At 28.9% G+C, this 21,141-nt stretch overlaps 3 protein-coding genes across 4 annotated transcripts; all 3 read right to left on the bottom strand.

Moving 5' to 3' along the window:
• Positions 1-8,150: 8,150 nt before the first annotated feature.
• On the bottom strand, positions 8,151-10,002 carry LOC113378140 (tubulin alpha-1 chain-like). Its single transcript, XM_026618663.1, has 3 exons — positions 9,874-10,002; positions 9,522-9,741; positions 8,151-9,453 (listed from the first exon to the last, which is right to left on the bottom strand). The coding sequence occupies exons 1-3, from the start codon at positions 9,874-9,876 to the stop codon at positions 8,327-8,329; spliced, it is 1,350 nt and encodes a 449-aa protein (XP_026474448.1). The 5' UTR covers positions 9,877-10,002; the 3' UTR covers positions 8,151-8,326.
• Positions 10,003-11,659: 1,657 nt separating this feature from the next.
• LOC113378000 (glycoprotein-N-acetylgalactosamine 3-beta-galactosyltransferase 1-like) lies at positions 11,660-14,400 on the bottom strand. Of its 2 annotated transcripts, XM_026618485.1 has the most exons (4): positions 13,469-14,400; positions 12,306-12,499; positions 12,118-12,231; positions 11,660-12,005 (listed from the first exon to the last, which is right to left on the bottom strand). In XM_026618485.1, the coding sequence occupies exons 1-4, from the start codon at positions 14,193-14,195 to the stop codon at positions 11,868-11,870; spliced, it is 1,173 nt and encodes a 390-aa protein (XP_026474270.1). In that variant the 5' UTR covers positions 14,196-14,400; the 3' UTR covers positions 11,660-11,867. The 2 variants fall into 2 exon arrangements, with proteins under 2 accessions (XP_026474270.1, XP_026474271.1); XM_026618486.1 differs by lacking the exon at positions 11,660-12,005 and having other exon boundaries at positions 12,122-12,227.
• A 1,740-nt stretch (positions 14,401-16,140) lies between these two features.
• LOC113377887 lies at positions 16,141-19,596 on the bottom strand. The gene is made up of 7 exons (XM_026618334.1): positions 19,415-19,596; positions 18,432-18,649; positions 18,241-18,317; positions 17,740-18,001; positions 17,267-17,616; positions 16,942-17,095; positions 16,141-16,444 (listed from the first exon to the last, which is right to left on the bottom strand). The coding sequence occupies exons 1-7, from the start codon at positions 19,423-19,425 to the stop codon at positions 16,221-16,223; spliced, it is 1,296 nt and encodes a 431-aa protein (XP_026474119.1). The 5' UTR covers positions 19,426-19,596; the 3' UTR covers positions 16,141-16,220.
• Between the last annotated feature and the right edge of the window lie 1,545 nt (positions 19,597-21,141).

Raw genomic sequence — 21,141 nt, 5'->3', positions numbered from 1 at the left:
TGACAAAAAATTTTGCAATTTTTTGCTACTTCTAAAGGAACACCTTATCCGATCTTCTAAAAAAGCAGCTTTCGTCAAATTTATTAATAATTTTCATCGTGAAACTCATGACTTTAAATTAAATTTGAAAAGTTTAAAATTTTCCGCCCACTTTTTCGCACAAAATATTGAAACGATTTTGAATATCAGTTGTATATCGTGCTGGTTAATCTTATTATGAGGTAAAATTCGACCGAACAGTTTCAATGTAATTAAAAATTACATTAAAAATTCTTTTTTAACAATTCTAATAAAACTTTGGACATCCTAAAATATTATAAGCTTGCAGAATGTGATTTAATTAAATTTTGAAATCATGGAACACGTCCAAATTTCAAAGTCGTATCGTCAAAATTTAACAGTTGCTAAGTCATAATTCTTATTGATTAATTCAATTATTTACACATATTGGAAAAGACAAGTATGCAATCACCCACTTATACTTATTGTTAGTTTAGGCAGGTATAATTTCGGTAATGATTTTTTTTATTCGTGTATGATAGTTTATTTTTATTGCACATTTATATATAAAAGTTATACCAATATATTGAAACAAATAGCCCAATTCTAATTAATTCCAATGAAGCATTTATATACGAATGTGCAAGACGGAAAATTTTGTGGTGCCACATTACTAAATTGCATAATACTAAATATTCATATTAACACAAGAATATATAACTACTCTGTAATATGATAAAAAATATATAACTACTCAGCCTGGCTCGAATCATTTGAAAACATATCGTTTCAAAAAACATTCGATTCCTATTGGTAAGAACACGTGCTGATTAGTTTTTGGCCAAGACAGTTTCTGGCTGTAATCATTTGAAACCATATCTTTATGTTACACTTCGCGTAATTTCTTTTTATTATTCAAGAAGAAAATAATAATACAAAATATGATAAAAATAACTATTTTTTTTATGCGAACTGATTAATTTCAGAGGTTATCATTATTTCATTACTAATTAATTAAAGAGCTTTTAGTGGCGGGATTAGCTCAAGAGTAGCGTTCCTGATTCACATGCTGGAGGTTCCGAGTTCGATTCTCCGGCAAGGATTTGAAAAAAATATTAACTAGTTAAGTTGGAATAATAATAGAATTATGAATTGTAATAAAAAAGATATGTATGTAAAATCAAAATGTATAAAAATTAGAGAATTAGAATTAAAAATGAATTGAAATGAGAAGAATTTAGAAAAAGAAATGAGAAGTATAGAAAAAGAAGAAATATGTGGTTAGAAGATGAAATGAGAAGATAGTTAAAGAAGAATGAAGATAAGTTAAGAAGTATAGAAAAAGAAGATTGTATAGGATATGTGATTGTATAGAATAATGTAGGTGGCTAAATGCTCGAGTTTTTATTGGCTCGAGCCAATAAAAAAAAATAATAAAAAAAATAAAGAGCTTTTACCTTAAAAATATTAGGTAAATCAATTTGGATCAATACACAAATAGTTTTTAAAGTTTGTTCTGGTCAATCTGGAATCGAGCAGTAGCGATGTCCATCATCACTTGGAAAAAAATTCAACTAATTGGTATTGTTATTTTGTCTTGAGGCAAGTTACATAAATTTCTCGATATGTGTAAATAATTGACTTAATCAATAAAAAAATAAAATAATTTATGAGTAATTAAAAGTATTCCGATGGATTTATTACACATAATTGAAAACGAACGAACACGTTAACTCGGAGTATTTTCTAAAAGCAAATTTTCAAAAATCAATCATTTTTATAATGGAACCACGTTCCGTAGGACTTTAATGGGTTAGTATGTGCATTAAGACCAATTACTCTAGTGTTATACCAAGTAAATCATCTAATTTTAATTTTAACAAACGTCAAAAAAACAACTCATTTTCTCAAACTTTGATGAATTTTTAAAATTAAATTACTAGTCGTGAGGCCGTAATATTTCAGTAAGTTCTATAAGACTATGATATATATCGCTAAAAAAAGTTCCATAAAAATCGGTTAAAATTTTTTTTTTCAACAGTTAATTACAAGAAAACGGCTCCGTAGATTTTCACCTAAAACTTATCAGTATCATTCCAAACTAATATCTTTCGAACAGTTTTTGTATTTTTAAAATCGATTTGGTAGTATGAGCTTAAATGTGGACGAAAAGTTTAACACTTTTTTCCAAATTACAAAAAAACGGCGTTATACTAAGATCGTCGCACATAACTGCTTTTAAATTTTAAAAATCTTACTTTTCCAAATTTGGTCTTATTCGGCCTGAAACGTCGCAAAAACATAAAATTAGTGAATCGATTTTTTTAATGAAAACATAAATTTCTCCTTCGGGAAGTTAAAAACATTTAAAAAACGATATTCCAATGCAAAAATTCACGGAATAATAATACTCCTAAACATTTAGCAACTGTCTAATCGTGTATGTTCTCATGATGAATGAAATATGTTCAGGCGTTCAGTTGGTTTAAAATCAGTGATAATCAACCAGCGGTCCCTATTTATTGTAATAATAGAATTTTATTGTAATTCATTTTTAAACTTTTCTATAAATATTGATAATTACCTAAATAAATTATATAAAATGTAAACTTTTTCTGATAAAGTATGAATGCACAAAGACTTGGTTTGCAAACAAGTATTTAAATATTTTTATAATTTCATTCACCCTGAGTGAATAAACTTAATTATAAACTTTATACTCAAAATGTAAAATAACGTATTAATTCTTGATTAATCAATTGCTTGGTTAATTGAAAGAAGGCAAATACTTGATTTATCGAATGTCGTTGACTTCAAAAAGTTTAAAACCTAACCAAAATTTTCTAAAAACTTTCAAATTCTTGAAATCTCTTGAAAATGTTTCGAAAATTTCTAATTGGTAATTAAACTCTGAAGTTTAATCAATAACTTCTAATTCGAAAGAAATTAATATAACCAATTTCGCATATTTTCAGTAATATCTCATAATATTTCTTTTTTATTTTCGAACTGCAATGAAAATCTTCTTATGAGCTGATGTGGTGATATTACTTAACTACGTAGTAGTAGAAATTTAGAAGGCAACTCAACGACTGCCATATTTATATTTTATAGATTTTTATTATTACAATTTATCAAATATTAATCATATATATTCAATTTTAATACAAAATGCTCGTAAAAGGTTAATTTTACTTGATCATACTTCCTTCTATATCTTTAAGTGATGAAAATGGCGTATAAATTGTTCTAAAACCAGGGTGAGACCGATCCAAAAAACATTCGATTCGTAATGATAAGGAGACGTGCCGATTAGTTTTCGGCAAAGGCAGGTCTAGTCGTTCCAGAGATTCGGGGCAAAAAGTTCTAAAAATGGTAACTCAGTTTTTAAGAGAACGGAGCGTCCCATTTCAATAATTCAAAAAACATTTTACTTGTATTGACAATATGAAAAACTGATTAAATTTTTGGGAAGGCAAGTCTAGCGGTTTCGGAGATCTAATGAAAAAAGTAAAAAAAAAACATTAGGCGGTCAAATATGATCATTAGACATATGCACATTTAAATTATCAGATATTTTATGAAGATTTTAATAATGTATATCAATTTTCTTTACATTTCTTTGAGTTCCGGAACGTCGTTTGTCCGTTAAACAACGACGCGGCGCTTACGCGCTTCGATATTTCGTCTTTATGTAGCTAAAGCAGTGCGATTGCTTTGAAAAAATGTTCAAAATTTCCAAAAGATTTTAAATAAGAAAAGACTTTTTTTTCCCCAAAAATTCAAAATTTCTCGAAAATTTATTTTTTTGTTTCAATTTTCAAATTTGCCTTAAGGCACGATGCCATACACCATATATTTATATTTTTATTCTTATTTTCTTCTTCAATTTCCTGCAATAATTTTCTTCAATTTTGATTTCCTCATTCTCTCTCTTCAATTCTTGCTCTTTCATTTCAAATTTCTAATTCTATTCAACTCCTTTCACTCTTCATTCTATTTTATTTCTTCATTCTTCTTTTAATCTCAGCCAGTTTTATTATTTTTCTTCTTACTCCTACAACTCAGCTATTCGATATTCTGTGATTTCTATTCTTACTTTTAATTTTTATTCAAACTCTACTCAACAACAACAAATCAAATTCTACTTATTATTAATTATTATTAATTAACTTCCCGAAGTTTATGTTTTCATCAAAAAAATCCGATTCGCTAATTTTATGTTTTCTCGACGTTTTAAGTCATTCTGAATCGAATGAGACCAAGTTTGGAAAAAGTATGTGTGGGTGTGTATGTGTGTGTGTGTGCGTGTATGTGCACAGATTTTTTGCCGTAAATCGACGTTTTCTCAAAAACGGTTCGACCGATTTCAAAAATTTAAAAGCCATTCGATGTATCTCGATGACGACTAGCGTTTCTGAGTTTTGTGCGACGATCGACCAAGCCGTTTCTTTATAAATAGCAGAAAGGTGAAAAAATTTTCGTCCACGTTTTAGCCCGCAATTCTGAATCGATTCTGAAAATTCAAAAACCGTTCGAAAGATATTGCTGATTAGTTTTTGGTAAAGATCAGCCGGGCCGTTTTCTTGTAATAAAGTTTAAAAAAAAATTTGGACAATTTTTATTTTTTTTTTTACGGAAGATATCATAGTCTTCTAGATCATACTACAATATTATCGCCCTACGACAACTCGTTCAGCTTTAAAAATTCGTCAAAGTTTGCAAAAATTGGTATCGTTTTTTGGCATTTGTCAAAATTAGACCTTTCATATACGTTTTCTCAAAAACGCCTGAACCGATTTCAGAAATTTAAAAGCCATTCGATGTATCTCAATGAGCACTATAGTTTGTCAGTTTTGTGAGACAATCTGCCGAGCCCTTTCTTTGTAATTTGAAAAAGAGTGTTAAACTTTTCGTCCACATTTAAGCTCATTCTACCGAATTGATTTTAGAAAATCAAAAACTGTTCGAAAGGTATTTGTTGGGAATAATACTGATTAGTTTTAGGTGAAAATCTACCGAGCCGTTTTCTTGTAATTAACTGTCGAAAAAAAAATTAAGCCGATTTTTATGAAACTTTCTTTGGCGATGTATATCATGGTCTTATAGAACTTACTGAAATATTACGGCCTTACGACAAGTAGTTTAATTTTAAAAATTCATCAAAGTTTGAGAAAATGAATAGTACTGTTGACGTTTGTTAAAATTAAAATTAGATGATTTACTTGGTATAACGATAGATTACTTGGTCTTAATGAACATACTATACCATTAACATCCTACGAAAACTGGTTCAATTATGAAAATTATTGATTCGTGAAAATTAGCTTTTAGAAAATACTCCGAGTTAACGTGTTCGTTCGTTTTCAATTATGTGTAATAAATCCTCTCGAAATACTTCTAATCACTAATAAATTAATTTGTTTATTATTGATTAAGTCAATTATTTACACATATCGGGAAGTTCATGTAACTTGCTTCAAGGCTAAATACCAATACCAACTAGTTTGAAATTAAATTTCAATTTAAGTATAGACATCTTTTTTTTTCTTAAATTCCAAGTCAATGACAGAATTCGATCCAAAGATCCCTGTCGTATGAATCGAACACGCTGCTAAGTGAGCTATATTTAATAAAAACTTATGTTATTTTCAATTAGTATAGTATCAATTCAAGCCGATAAAAAATTTAAAATTAATTTTACGCAATATATGATAACTCCTCGGACAAGCATTTCTATTATTCTGACTGAATCATAATGTATACAATAAACAAACACTAATATTTTTGTAGATTGATATTTTTATAAATGGATTTGTTCCATGCCTTATTGGTTTTAGGGTTATTAAAATTGTTAATGCAAAAATGCATTTACATATTACCAAATATAGCACATTTTAATAATTGATAAAAACATTGTGTTATTATTTATCTTAATCTCGTGTTATATAAAACTGATACTGTTATTTATATACAGTAAAAATGAAAAAACCCTTTTGCCCATATGTTGTTTATTTTGACAAAATTTTAAATTTGGTTATATAACATTGATAATAATACTATAACATCATGCGGTCTTTTTATATTTTTATCAACAGCAAACACTACCTAATAGTAGTGAAACCTTTTTATGGCGACTTCTTAATAAAAATGGCTTTATAGAAAGAAACCCATTAGGTGGCATATCTCTCTTCGATGAATTTATTACTAGAATGCAGCAATGCCCCGAAATGTTATTCTTACTTGGAAATATATCGCTATCCATATTTGTCAATACTGATCGAGAGACTCTCTGGTAATGCTAACCGTAAGGCCACGAGAAAATTCCAAGTATGATGTGCTCCCATAGTGATAAAACAATCATAATAATCTTTCATGTTTTTAAACAAACGACGACAAAATTATTTTCTTGTGTTTCGAGTAAATGAAAAATTTGATACTTCATACAAATTATTATTTTATTTCGTATAAAATCTGATGATACTGTCGCCCAACAGAAAATTGTGATTCAATAGAAGTAATTAATTAGTTTCTAATTATTTTATTGTAAAACTTACCAATCAAAACAAGCAAATCTTTCTTATAGGTGATATCATTTACTCGTGCCTGCTTAACGCGACTGCAAGCGATGCACATGCAACTAAATAAGCCTTCTGGCCACTTCGTCACGTTTCACTTCGATTCGCATGGAAAAGATACTCGCATTGAAGGACCGAACATAACATTATTACTTTACATAAATATTGTAACTAGTGGTGTATGCACGATACCGCTATTTAGGAATTTTGAATACTTTATTTTTTTTTTGAAAATTTTGACAAATTTGATTTTTTAACTTCCCCTAAATGAAAATTTTTATATATCTGTACATGGCATCGTGCCTTAAGGCAAATTGCTAGAACTATTCCCGTACCGTAATTAATAACCTTGGTACGGAACCCAGTAAAATTTACACAAAATGTGTACACATTATTAAAATCTCTATAAAATATCTGATAATTTGATGTGCATACGTCCAATAAACATTTTTGATTCGTTCATCTTATCAATACAAGTAAAATGTTTTTTAATTTATTAAAATCGGACGCTCCGTTCTCTTGAAAGCTAAGTTACCGTTGTTGGTACTTTTTGCCCGGTATCTTTGGAACGGCTAGACCTGCCTTCGCCAAAAACTAATCAGCACATCTCCTTATCAATATGAATCGAATGTTTTTTGAATTATTCAAATCAGTTGATCGCTGTTCCCGAAATCGTCGACGAAAATTTATATCCGCACACACACCTACATGCGCACGCACACATACATCAATATTTTCTACGGTATGCCTAAATATTCAGAAACCTTTGAAACGTGAAGTTATATAAAATTTTCCATTTTCGATTTTTTTGCGATTACTATAACTGACCCTACGGGAAGTTATAAAACACACACAGGACACACTTACATCCATTTTTTCTAAAGTATGCCAAAATGTTCATAAATCTTTGAAACTTAAAGATAAGCAAAAATGCTCATTTTCGATTTTTTGCGATTACTATTACTTACGCCTTGATTATGTGGGCGTTTTGGCAAAAAAAAATCTGAACCGATTTTGAAAATTGAAATACCGTTCGAATCGTTCTAATAATTAGCTTTTGGCAATTGTTGAAACGAAAAATTTGGCATTTTCAATTAAATTCAACATTACGATAGATTCTTGCATAAAACGAACATCTTAAAATAAGAGAAGCCTACGAAATAATGATTGAGTTATATAAATTAATTAATATTAGGATATCAATTGGAATGATATGTAATCAAAGCAAAAAGTTTATTTTTTAAATAAAGGGAATTTTCTCTCTAAATCTCAATTTCTATCGTTTAAGCGGATTATTTACGTATAAGGGACTATGTAACCTGCTCTTAACACATGCCAGTTACATATAATTTGATCATAAAATCGGTCATTGTATAGCAATCAGTTTCATAAATGAATGTACAATTTATTTGTGTTATTTAAATAACAAATAATTATTTTATTAATTAATTCATATTTTGTTGATAACTTTTCTATATTATCTTTTAGTATTATTAAATACTTGTTTTTAGAAGATTTTAGTAAAATTAAATGATTTATTTACCCAGAAGTCCAAATGTTAACATAAATGTTTTTGGTTTTTCAAAGAGCATGTATTAGTTCAAAGATATTTATCTTTCATATAGATAAATGTGTACAAAGAGAAATAGTGTATGGAATGCAACTTGTATATTCACAGAATATACTAATTATAAAATATACATAAAACATCACAGTGGAATTATAAATAAAAACAATTAAAAGACAGGTTAGTATTCATCATCTGCCGCGCCGTCACTCTCAACAGAGTCTGTTGCAACCTCTTCATAATCCTTTTCAAGTGCGGCTAAATCCTCTCGTGCTTCACTAAATTCTCCTTCTTCCATACCTTCTCCAACAAACCAGTGTACAAATGCTCGTTTAGCATACATCAAATCAAATTTGTGATTTAGCCTTGACCAAGCTTCTGCAATTGCTGTTGTATTAGATAACATGCAAACAGCTCTTTGCACTTTTGCTAAATTTGCCCCGGGCACTAAAGTAGGAGGTTGGCAGTTTATTCCAATTTTGAAGCCAGTTGGGCACCAATCAACAAATTGAACACTTTTCTTGCTCTTGATAGTTGCAATTGCCGAATTAACATCTTTAGGTACAATATCACCTCGATACAGCATGCAGCAAGCCATATATTTGCCAAGACGTGGGTCACATTTTACCATTTGATTAGCTGGTTCAAAGCACGCACTAGTGATCTCTGCTACAGATATTTGCTCATGATATGCTTTTTCTGCAGAAATGATAGGGGCATATGTTATTAATGGAAAATGTATCCGTGGATAGGGCACAAGATTGGTTTGAAATTCATTTAAATCCACATTGATAGCTCCATCAAATCTTAAAGAAGTTGTTATTGATGAGACCACTTGGCTAACTAGGCGATTCAAGTGTGGATAGTTAGGTCGCTGAATACATAAGTTGCGCTTGCATAGTTCAAAGATAGCTTCATTGTCAACCATGAAGGCGCAATCCGAATGTTCCAAAGTAGTATGTGTTGTTAATATTGAATTATATGGTTCAACAACTGATGTAGATACTTGAGGAGCAGGATATATAGCAAACTGTAATTTTGATTTTTTTCCATAATCAACAGATAAACGTTCCATGAGCAAAGATGTGAATCCAGATCCAGTGCCACCACCAAATGAATGGAATACAAGGAACCCTTGTAAGCCAGTGCATTGATCTGCTAATTTTCTAATTCTGTCCATTACTGGGTCAGCTATTTCTTTTCCTACAGTATAATGCCCTCGAGCATAGTTATTTGCTGCATCTTCTTTGCCATTAATAAGTTGTTCAGGATGATACAGGTCCTTGTAGGCACCAGAACGAACTTCATCTGCAAAAATTTAGGATGTTAATTGAAGGATGTATAATGCGACTATTGCCCAAAATATCAAAATTCACCTAAAACAGAAGGTTCTAAATCCACAAAAACAGCTCTCGGCACGTATTTTCCAGAACCAGTCTCACTGAAAAACGTGCCGAATGAATTTTCGGATGCAGGTTTAACAGATTCACATCCTTGCCCATCAGGTTGAATATTATGTTCTAAACAATAGAGTTCCCAACAAGCGTTCCCCATCTGCACACCTGCTTGTCCAATATGTATTGAAATGCATTCCCTCTAAAAAATAATATTAACAATAATAGCCTAGTAAATACACAAAATATGGTTCCTAAAACTATGGAGAACTCATAGATAAAGTATAATATAATTAACTCATAAATCAAATATAAATGGTATGATAGAACTTACCATAATGTCAAGTGATTTTTTCAACAGTTCGGCAAAGGGGTAGTATGCAGAAACCACCTTCTACACCCGACGGAGATGATGAATCAACTAACGATTGAAAATAATATTACTTGATCTTTTATAGGGTCAAATTGCAGTAAAATTATCAACAAAATATATGTAATAAGTAATACCAATGTTTGAAACACGGTCGAATATTAACCGCCAAAATTTGACAGTCGGCTTGGTTGATTTTCAATGTTGGTAAACTACATATGACTCATTGCTCTTCTTTCATCTTTATGACTTGTCCTCGGAAAAATTTGTTTTGGTCTAACACGTGCATTTTTAGGTTATTAGAAATTTGTTGTCGTTTTTATATCTTACATTTACTCTTCATTGATCTTTTATTTGTTTACAATAACAGAGGTAACAATAATGAAATTCAAAATTTAAATATTGTTTGTTATTACTAATATGTATTGTATTTACAGTCAGGATGGATTTTATTTTAAGAAGTGGCTTCGAACCCGTGAAAACAAGTTTCGCCTTTGGTGCCAATACGCTTAGAAAAGCCAAAAAACTTGTCGCCACGGATTATGTGAAAAAAGTCGAGGAGAAGAGAGGTGTAGAAAACATAATTACATGTTTTGTTATACCTCAAATGTTTGGCTCGACACCGTTGCCATATAAAGTGAAATTGCAGGTAAAAGAATAGAAATAAATCAGAAAAATATGAAATGGATTTAGCATATAAATTATTTATTTCTTGTAGCTTGGTGAAAACCGTAATGTAGTTGACGCTTTCTGCACATGCTGTACTCGACTTCGAAAACAGTGCGAGCACATATGTGCACTTCTTGTATTTTTAAATACAACAAGAAGTGCTACAAAAACTAGTTTCGGACAAGGTTGGGGCCAGCCATCGGTTCGTAAACTAGCTAAGCAAATGTACTCGGAGGGAAGGCTGGTGAAGGATGTATTCCCACCTAGAGTATCTCTTCCTACACGCTGTGTTGGGAAATTTGTGACGGATCCTGATCAATTGCCTAACTGCGCTTATAGAAGATACTGTAGAGGAGCTGGAAATTCAAACAAAGATGAGAATAATCAGCTCCTTCAGGAAAATAAAAAAGAAGACTGATGCCTGTGGAGCAAGATTTAGTTTCTCTGAGTTTGGATAAAATTTTGAACTGTGGCCATAAGAAATATTTTATTTTGTATTGTCAGCTAAACAAATATTGGAACTTTCTGTTTGATGTGATATGAATGAATGATAATGATTAATAATAATATGCCCTAGACATGTATTGACAATATGTTAAATTATTATGCAAAATATATATTTATGTTTATCTATAATAATGATATTAAGAATAAGGTACATTTTACATCAGAAAGTTATAATAAAAAGCTAGAATAAAATACATTTCAACTACAAAAGTAAGAAAGTTAATTTTTTTATTTGTATTTACAACAGTTTATTTATTATAATGTATTTACAACATTATACAGTGAATATGATAAAAAAAAACAGTAGATAAACTTTAGATTTATTTCTTTTTTTTCTTTCCTACAATAATAAATTATTTCATATCTGTGGACGGATTAGATTTCATACAACCATGCATACAATTATTGAAATATAATACAAATTCATATAATTTTTCTTCATACAAAAGAATCTGCACCTGAGTACATAAAGACTCAAATTTATTCTATTGCACGTCAATTAAAGCTCTGTATTTATATAAACAAAATATTTGAATAAAATATAGTGTAATAACATAAATTAAATACTCCCAATTTTCAAAGAACTGTTACATAAGGCCGAAATAAATTTTATCAATAAGAAAATCAATTTAATAAATAAGGAAACACCTAGTATTTCCTCAACCCTGTTAATTCATATATGTATAATCTATAAGATATTTTAAAAAGTAAAGCATAGAATGTTAGCATAACTGTAAAGTTAATCAATTACATCTATAAAATTTAAAGTAGTAAATTAGAAATTAGTTTCCTTTCAATTTTCTTATATCATTGGAGTTGTTATTTAATGTCTTTTCCCACATCTTTGAATACTGTACAGATGATATAAATCCTTCAGAGTCCAAAGTTTCTGAATATTCTTTAACAGCCGAACGCCATACCTGCACAGTGAAAAATTAATAAGCAATATGTACCAGAAAAAAAAAATTATAAGAAATATTGTTTTATATATTCATATAACATACATTATATCATGAAATAAACATAACTTACTTGTTCCTCAGTTAAAGGTATAAATGCAGGAACTAATCCAAATTTACCAGAGGTAAATAAATGTAGGCCATATATTAAATAATTGTATTGGTAAATTTTATCAGCTTCAACTGCCTATTGAAATCAACATTATATAATCCATATATTATTATTATTATTATTATTATATATATATATATATAACTAACATTAAATGTAATTGTTTCGAAACTGCAGCAATCTGCGGGATGAATCCAGTTTTTATAATATTTGCTGAGTACTTTTTGTGATCCAGGAAACATTGATTGTTCAAGACTGTATCCATGAAATCTACTAAGATTTTTATTAGAATTTATATTATTAGGATTTACAGGAAAAATTTTCATTGAAGCCAAATACTTTCCTGTAAAAAAAATGAATTATTAATATAGTGTATCGTGTTTGTTGTAAAATAAACTATGTGTAATACACTAAATAGTGTCATATAAATTATGTAATATATTTGTTTTAAATAGATGTGATCCTTTAATTCCTCGTTATTAATATATTAGTATATTATTTTTTTACACAAATTTAGTGTTCAATAAATTTTACATCATTAATTAATTTTTACTGTTGTTTTTCCTGGTTTGATTACTGAATGATGACACACATCAAGTGTCAAAACGTTTAATGGAATAAATAATTTTTCTATTTAATTTTGTTTTTATATTAAAAAAAGGTTAAATTCGACGATTGGGCTGCAAAAATATTACAAATATATATCAACGTCAACAAAACTATCATCATATATATATATATATATATATATATATATATATATATATAAGATTTAGATTTTTTTGTTCGATGTTGAGACATATCTAGAATGTAAATAATAAACTATTTTATATGTTTCGAGATGGTATGTGTGTCATCATTCAGCAATTTTTTTTAAATTCATACAGTATCACACCAGAAAAAACAATCACAAAATTTGAACTAACAAAATTGAAAATAAAACATAATAATAAAGTAAAAAAAAATATTTTAAAGTTATATATATAAATCAAATATGAATACTGATTTATCTTTATACCTTCTTTAATAACAAATCTCAGAATTGTAAAAAAAGTTTGAGAAACCTCTTAATTATCTTGCTTAAATATACAAGCTACATACATACACAAGCTAGAATTTTCTAAGGTAAAAATAAATAATTGAAAAAAAAATATTGAAAAGTTTACTATTATATTTCGATATTAAAGAAATATTTGTAATATATATAAAGTGAATATTGCCAAATTACTTTCTGTATTTTCAATTATACATTCCATTCATTTAATATCATTAATATGATTATAATAAAATTTATTCCAAATTTTAACCATACCTAAATACCAATCTTCCTGTTTCCAATATTTTCCACTATTTTGGCATTCTTCATTGTTTTTAAACTTATGTGATAATCTTTCAATAACATTCATTCCCAAAACAATTCCAGACTGCGCTACATTGTATGTGACACCCCAAAAAATAATAGCATGACCCATATAAACGTAAAACTCTTTTTTGAAACCTGCTAAAACCATTCTCAAATTTTCAGGGATCACAAATGTATCATCATTTACAAAAATAACATATTTTACTTTATTCTTATAAGTATTTTGTATGTGAATTATTGTATTGCACAGCAAATGCCAAGATGAAGATACCGAATTGTTGAATTTTAGTGAATTATTAGCATGTCTGATATTTCTAGGTGGCAATTCATAAAACATTTGTTCATTGCAATGTCTTAGCCATGTGTTATTTGCAGCAATTGCATTTTTAATTTTGCTAATTTTCATTGCGCAGAGAATGGGCACTTGGCTAAATAAAAACGATGACTCTAAGCTATATTCTTCATGTCCATATAAAAGATCGTCATTTGATATTTGCTTTCTATTGAAATTCGTTGATTTGCGGAACCAATCATCATATATATTATTTTTAACATTAATATAGTGGCGATTGTTAGGAACAGTTCTCGGTTTTGTGGTATGAATTTGAATAGCTATTGAGGCGAAGTAAAGACCGATTACGACTCCGGTTAAAAATACAAAGAAAACAGAATACATTTTTCAATTCAAACATTTCTTTAAGAGGAAATGTTTCAGTTTACTTGATAAGCATGATTCTTAATTTATTCACTTTTGTATATGTAAAGAGCAACAAGTGCTCTGCTTCCATTTGTTCCAATCTTATTAATCCTGGATTAAATAAATATATCTAATAATATAAAACAGAAGAGCATGCCTTCCTGTCTATATTATTATTTAACTGCTTTCGACGAATAAATAAATAACAAATGACACGGACATCAAAAGAATTTGTAACATAACCAAGGTTTAAAACAATCTGAGAATTTTGACGTTTTACAAAAGCAGTGTCAGGTGAGGTGTGAAGTTACCGTTGAAACATATTTCTACTAATTCAAATCCGCAACCGTTATGTGCGAATTTTGTCGTTTGAGTTTGAATGAAAATAACCCTAGATAATATTATAATAATAGACCATGAATAGAACATAGGCTGTAACAGAGCACTACCAGTTAATTATTATTTTATCCATCTTTTGCAATTAAAATCTTAGAAACAAAATCTAAAGAAAACTTTTTGTAAAACTCTCATAAAAGCACTTCAATAATTTTTCAAACACCCCTTAATTGAAAGTTCACATTTCTTCTATTTTAAGTGCGTTTTATATTCAAAAGTAATTTGTACTTTTACAAAATTATCAGATTTTTAAAAGAGTAAACAATATATAGTACTTGAAACCCAAGAAACCTATTTTATATACACGAGTTAAAATAAAGGATGTTATGAATGAATAAAGAATGTCATGAATGAATAAATTTGTGGGCATAAACATTTAAAAAAATTAATAGTAGATATGAAACATATGATTAATAATATGTTAAAATATAATATGTACTCTAAAAAAACTTTCAGCTAGGATTCTGTTGGTGATCCATACAAAACAAAAAAATTAAAATACATACATGCATTTAAGAAAATTGTCACAAACGTTAATAATTATATTATTTATTATTATATTTATTATATGAAACAATATTAGTAAATTCCTGCTAATATTAAAATAATACGCAACAACATACTTACTACAAACTGCTTGAAAATAAACTAACTATGATGGTTTAAAAAGTGATTATTATGACAATTGTAATATTGATTTTCATGTCATATATCAATAATGATGAGCTAATTTTTTATGACAATGTGCAATATCCTTTCAGCACTATAATCTGAAAATACCAATTTAAAAGAATTAAAACTGGTAAATTACCAGTTTATATCTTAATATTACCAGACAATTGTTTAAATACTGTTTAAAATGAAAGTTTAAATACTGCCAATCCTCAGTCTACTACATATTAAAAATTCAAAAGTTCAAAACAAAACAACTAGATATAATTCGTAATAAAAAAAAAAAAAAATACATAATTATGAATGTCCCAATAAGTTTTGCTTTCCAAAATTTGAAGGAAGAATGTGACTGGAGACGACGTGAAAGAAGACATTATATAAAAATACACAATATCAGCAATGTGTTTCCTAGGGAAGGTTGTAATTATTTTGAGGTATTAATACTTAATACTTTATTTTATGCAAAAGGTTTTTATTTTCAATAAGTTCCAACATTTAATAAAATTATGATTTTATGTAAAAATTATATATTACAGGGTTCATCTGTCTGGCCTGAACTTAAGCCGATTTTAACAGAAAAGCGTCATTTTGGAAATCTACCAACAAAGTCGTTCCTAGATAATTATTTCTAAAACAAATGAAATAAAAATGAGCCTCAATACTGTAAAATATTTTTATGTGAACCACATGCAAAATAACAAATGTACATAACATCTACAAAAATAGAAGTTCAAAACAATATACAACAAAATCACATAAATATTTGGAATAATATAAAATTACCATAAAAGATCAGTCTTAAAAAATCATGTATCATCACAAAAATAAAATTAGCACCAAATCTAGTTCAGTTTCTACTCTTCATTGCAACTTATAGTACAATATTATACTATGTAATATTATTGAACTAGTGATGCTAAAAATAAATAAATATATTTAAATAGCAACATCATTTAGTTCTTTATTTTCATCGTTGCTAACTTCTTCCTTTACTTTCCTGGCTCTTAACATTTTATTCTCGTCTGCGCATTTAGTTGTGATTGCACTTCGAACTACACTCTCCTTCACACCACAATATTTTGACACGGTTTCTATTATATCACAGATAATTGACGGATCCAAACGCCTCTTCTGTGGCTTTGAATTGGCACCATTAAAAGCTAGAAGAAATTATAAATTAATCAATAAAACTTATATTATTGCAATACTTATCGAGAACAGTGTTAAACCCTTGACCATTATACAAATGCCAACACAAATGGAAAAGCTATAGATGTATTTAATTATGTAGAACATGCAACAAAATAAATATTTAATTACAACTTAAAAAAAAAATTAAAGTAATGACTACTTTCATAGATTCTCGCAAGCAGGATATAGATAAATAAAGCATCATGAATATTACAATCTGTAAATTATGCATTAGTCATACTAAAACAAATCCAATTACGTGATGTTAGAAAAGGTTTGAGATAATATAACTGAAACCAAATCTAACTCCAAAACACAGTTACAATTCTTTATAGTTATACTATTCTCTATAGTTATACAGATTGTTTACAAGTTAGCATATTTTTAGCTTAAGATATTTGTCAGTGGCAAAATAGATTAATTTTAAATTTGAAAATAAAATAAATTAAATAAAGTATCTCTTTACCTGGTGAAGCCTTTCCTGTGAGAGTATGTGTAGCAAGAGTGTGCCTGTTAAAGAGCGCCATCATTAATCTCCTAGTCGCATTGCTATGCGAGGTCCAATTAATTTGATTCATCACATGCAATGGCACTAATGTTTTTCCTGATCCAATAGGTACCTAACACAATATTACAATAGTTATTGGAATAATGAATAACATTAAAAGTTTATAAAAAAAGACTGCATTTATAAAATGGTCATTAAAGTATAACTCAAAAGTAATAAACTAGAGAAAACAATTACTTATAGATTTCTTTCTTAAGGACTTATTCAATATAAATTAACTCACCATGTCATTAGGATAAGTTTCTGACTCCCAAGGCTTCACGTGAAGATTAGCTATATTATTTGAAAATCCATTGAAGGTCAAATTCATTTTCTGGGAATTGCCTAATGGATTAAGATACTTGTAATCCTCATAATCAGCATCAGAATCAACACCACCACTTATATTTTCATTTGGCGACTGAGCACCATTGGAAATAGATGATTTCCTTGGTTCTTTCGCGCTAATTGGTGTACTATTTCGTGGTGGAGATAAGCTTGTTCGTGATATAGATTTAAGTGGTTTAAATTCACTGCGTGTCACAAACAACTGATTGATAGAATTTTGTAGGCGATCGGTCTTCCTTATTAAACCTAAAATAATTATCATATGTAAAGAAGTTAATAAAACCTATGCTATATAAGTATGATTAATTTGATATTCTGAAAATAAATTATATTATTAATTAATCATTAAAATGAATGTTAAAATCATACCTAGTATTTCCTCTTTCAAAAAAAGTTGATTTTGTTTTATTTCTAACAAAATAGAATTATCTACAGTAACATTATTGTCAATGAAAATTTTTGATTCAGTTTGCGTCTGCTGATCAAAAGTCATGGGAGGAGCAGTTCTGTTGAAATGAAGTGTTGGTGCAAGATTTGAGGGTGGTGGTGATGGTGAGCACAGTCTAGAAGTTGACATACAATCTGATTGACTATCAGCTGACAAGTGCAATTTTCGTCTCTTTCTGTTCACCTACAAAGAAAATAATGATTTATTCTATAATTTTCACTAATATAAAATAGCATAATAATTTTGAATACTGTTTTGCACAATTTTAAGTCATAGGGTTTAGAAAAATGAACTACTTATTTCTTTCTTTAATTTAAAATAAAAAAAAATTACTAAAACAAAATGAAATATTTTTTTTTATCAAAATCATATTACATTTTTATATATATAGATTTAGTTAATAATTGAAGAATCCACACTACCTCGCCTTTGTTCTGAAGATTGGCCGCTGCAATAGAGCGCAGTTGTTGCAATTCGGTGTCTAAGAACCTTTTGTCATCTAAGGATATACCAGAAAAGTAAGTGTAAATATTATAATTTATTTAGTTCAAGATTAATTATGAGATTATTACTTATGTCTACTTTACATTTACAAAACTAAGTAATAACTTACCAGACATAATTACAATAACAGCTTGCTTCATATCTTTCCCTCTCCTTACAATAACAGTTTTACCAGTACAAAGCTTTGATCGTGCTGGTTGTCCCACCAAGCTGGACCAATTAACAACAGCGTAAGTGTTCGGGCCATCAGAATTATCCCATTCCACCAGGAACCAAGATTTAGACAATCCATGCATACGGTCCTCTCTGTCAGATATGTCTATTGATCTAAAAAAAATAATTTTTGTATCATCAATTACCATTTAACTAGTATAAAAACAAGACATAATTACCAAAGACAGGAGCCAATAAATTAATCGAAATATTCTTTATAATTAAACACATTCAAGCAAAATAATAATACTATATGACCAATCTAAATTATTAGGAAACTAGTATAAAGACAAGACATAATTACCAAAGACAGGAGCCAATAAATTAATCGAAATATTCTTTATAATTAAACACATTCAAGCAAAATAATAATACTATATGACCAATCTAAATTATTAGGAAACTAGTATAAAGACAAGACATAATTACCAAAGACAGGAGCCAATAAATTAATCGAAATATTCTTTATAATTAAATACATTCAAGCAAAATAATAATACTATATGACCAATCTAAATTATTAGAAAAACAAATTCAAATTTTGCAGAATAGCTCGAGAAACTAGCAACTTGCCTTCTTTTATGAAAAATGATAATAAAGTAATAACTAATCACTAATTTCTAGAAATATGCATAAATTTACTAAAGTAAAAACTGATCTATAGCAATGATGTACTTCTACCTGGTAAGTACATTCTCTTATATGGGTTAGAATTAAATTCAACGATATACTTTCAACTAACCCATTGCAACTTAAAATAAATTATAAAGTAACACCAGTAAAGTGTCATAAATCATTAATCAACTTAAGGTAGTTACGCACTAATCTAATAGAAAACCCAACAACCGACATTAGTTTCTTCAATCATCTTCGACTTACCTGTTACTCATGTCCAATGCTTTTGAAATAAACACGAAATCGTAATTCTCACGTTGTCACAAACGAAAACTGTGCTTATAATTATAATTAATAATAATTTATAAATAGAAATAGATAAATCACATAGCTTGACTAGACCAACTACTCCGCCAAAAAATCTTTTTTAAACTGGAAAGGTACGAATATCGTTTGCAGAATCGGCACGTTTCGAAGTTCATCCAATAAGAAGCAACCGCGCATCCCCTCCACAACGAACGAACTCTTGTGAGAATGTGCGCTGAACGCTCTCGGAAAGGACGAAAACAATATCGTATAACAATAAATTCAGGTAGAAAATTTGTAGCTTCATAGTCCTACGTAATTACAGTACCGTAAGAGCAGGAATTCTCACTGGGAAATCACTATCGAAATTATTACAGCAATGCCCAAAAAACAGTACATTGAACATTTAGATCACAATTCAGTATTTGATATCGAATCTTCGTCAAATTAGCCCGCCTTCAGATTCGAAGCGCGCAAAATACAAATTTGTTTAATCAAATCAATTAGAGATCAACATAAATGAACTAAGTGTAAGTGGTATTTTGCCTTAAGGCAAGTTGCAAAACTTTTCGATATGATAAGCTCTATCATAAAAAGATTCATTAAAAACTTTAGGGTAAGTTATAGTAATAGCAAAAAACTAGTTGTGTATGGCATCGTCCCTTAAGGTAAATTGCTGGAACTTCCCGTACCGTAACAAAATACTGTAAAATTGTCTACTTAGTCTAATATTTATAAGAATTATATTAACTGAATTACAAAAGTTAAAATTATTTATTTAAAGTATATAAGTGAGCTTTAGAACTTTAGCCAGAATTAAAATTAAAATCTGAATTATTTTCGATACAGAAAAAAAAAATTAAGAAAAAAAAAATTGAAATATTTTTTTTTTCAAAGGCAATCATTTTGTACAAGCAGTAAGTTTTTTTGAATCATTCAAATCAGATGCTTAATTCTCACAAAAACTGCTATTTTTTGCACATTTAGCTCGGTATCTCCAAAACAGCTGAACCTGCCAGTGCGAAAAACTAATCACTACTTCTCCCCGTCATTACGAATCGAATGTTTTTTAGAGCATTCAAATCGGATACTCCGTTCACTCAAAAACTCGATTTCTATTTTCTGCACTCTTTGCTCTTTATCTCCGTAACTGTTGGACCTGCCTTAGCCAAAAACTAATCAGCACATCTCCCTATCAATAGAAATCGAATTTTTTTGAACCATTCAAATCGGTTGATCCGTGCTCCCGAAAACGTGAACGAAAAATTGTATCCATACATACATTCACACACACACATACACATCCATTTTTTCTGAGGTATGCCAATATGTTCAGAAACCTTCAAAACGCTAAGAAATGTAAAAATTTTCAATTTCGATTTTTGGACGATTATAATAACATACCCTATGGGAAGATAAAAAACAAAAATTGTAATTTTTATATCTTTACGTTTCAAAGTTTTCTGAACATTTTAGCATAGCTTAGAAAATATGATGTATGTGTGTGTATATATGCGCGGATACAATTTTTCGTCTAAGATTTCAAGAACACCGATTTGAATTATTCAAAAAACATTCGATTCCTATTGACACGTGCTGATTAGTTTTTGGACAAGGCAGGCCCAGCTGCTTCGAAAATACGAAGCAAAAAGTGCCAAAATGATAATTCAGTTTATGAGAAAATA

This window comes from Ctenocephalides felis, unplaced genomic scaffold (genome assembly GCF_003426905.1).
Source record: "Ctenocephalides felis isolate EL2017-DRISC unplaced genomic scaffold, ASM342690v1 CF-g0.4_SCAFFOLD_01886, whole genome shotgun sequence".
Taxonomy (NCBI): Eukaryota; Metazoa; Arthropoda; class Insecta; order Siphonaptera; family Pulicidae; genus Ctenocephalides; species Ctenocephalides felis.
Note: the sequence above shows the minus strand (reverse complement) of the source record. Positions and strands in the feature narration are given on the sequence as shown.

Coding starts and splice junctions, on each gene's coding strand:
- LOC113378140 (XM_026618663.1), bottom strand. Junction 9,454..9,521: donor TTTAGAACCTTCTGTTTTAG/GTGAATTTTGAT, acceptor AAATTTTTGCAG/ATGAAGTTCGTTCTGGTGCC.
- LOC113378000 (XM_026618485.1), bottom strand. CDS start 14,195: ATGTATTCTGTTTTCTTTGTATTTTTAACCGGAGTCGTAATCGGTCTT. Junction 12,500..13,468: donor ACAGGAAGATTGGTATTTAG/GTATGGTTAAAA, acceptor TTTTTTTTACAG/GAAAGTATTTGGCTTCAATG. Junction 12,232..12,305: donor TCGAAACAATTACATTTAAT/GTTAGTTATATA, acceptor TGATTTCAATAG/GCAGTTGAAGCTGATAAAAT.
- LOC113377887 (XM_026618334.1), bottom strand. Junction 18,318..18,431: donor TGTTATTGTAATTATGTCTG/GTAAGTTATTAC, acceptor GTATATCCTTAG/ATGACAAAAGGTTCTTAGAC. Junction 17,096..17,266: donor AAACTTATCCTAATGACATG/GTGAGTTAATTT, acceptor ATATTGTGTTAG/GTACCTATTGGATCAGGAAA.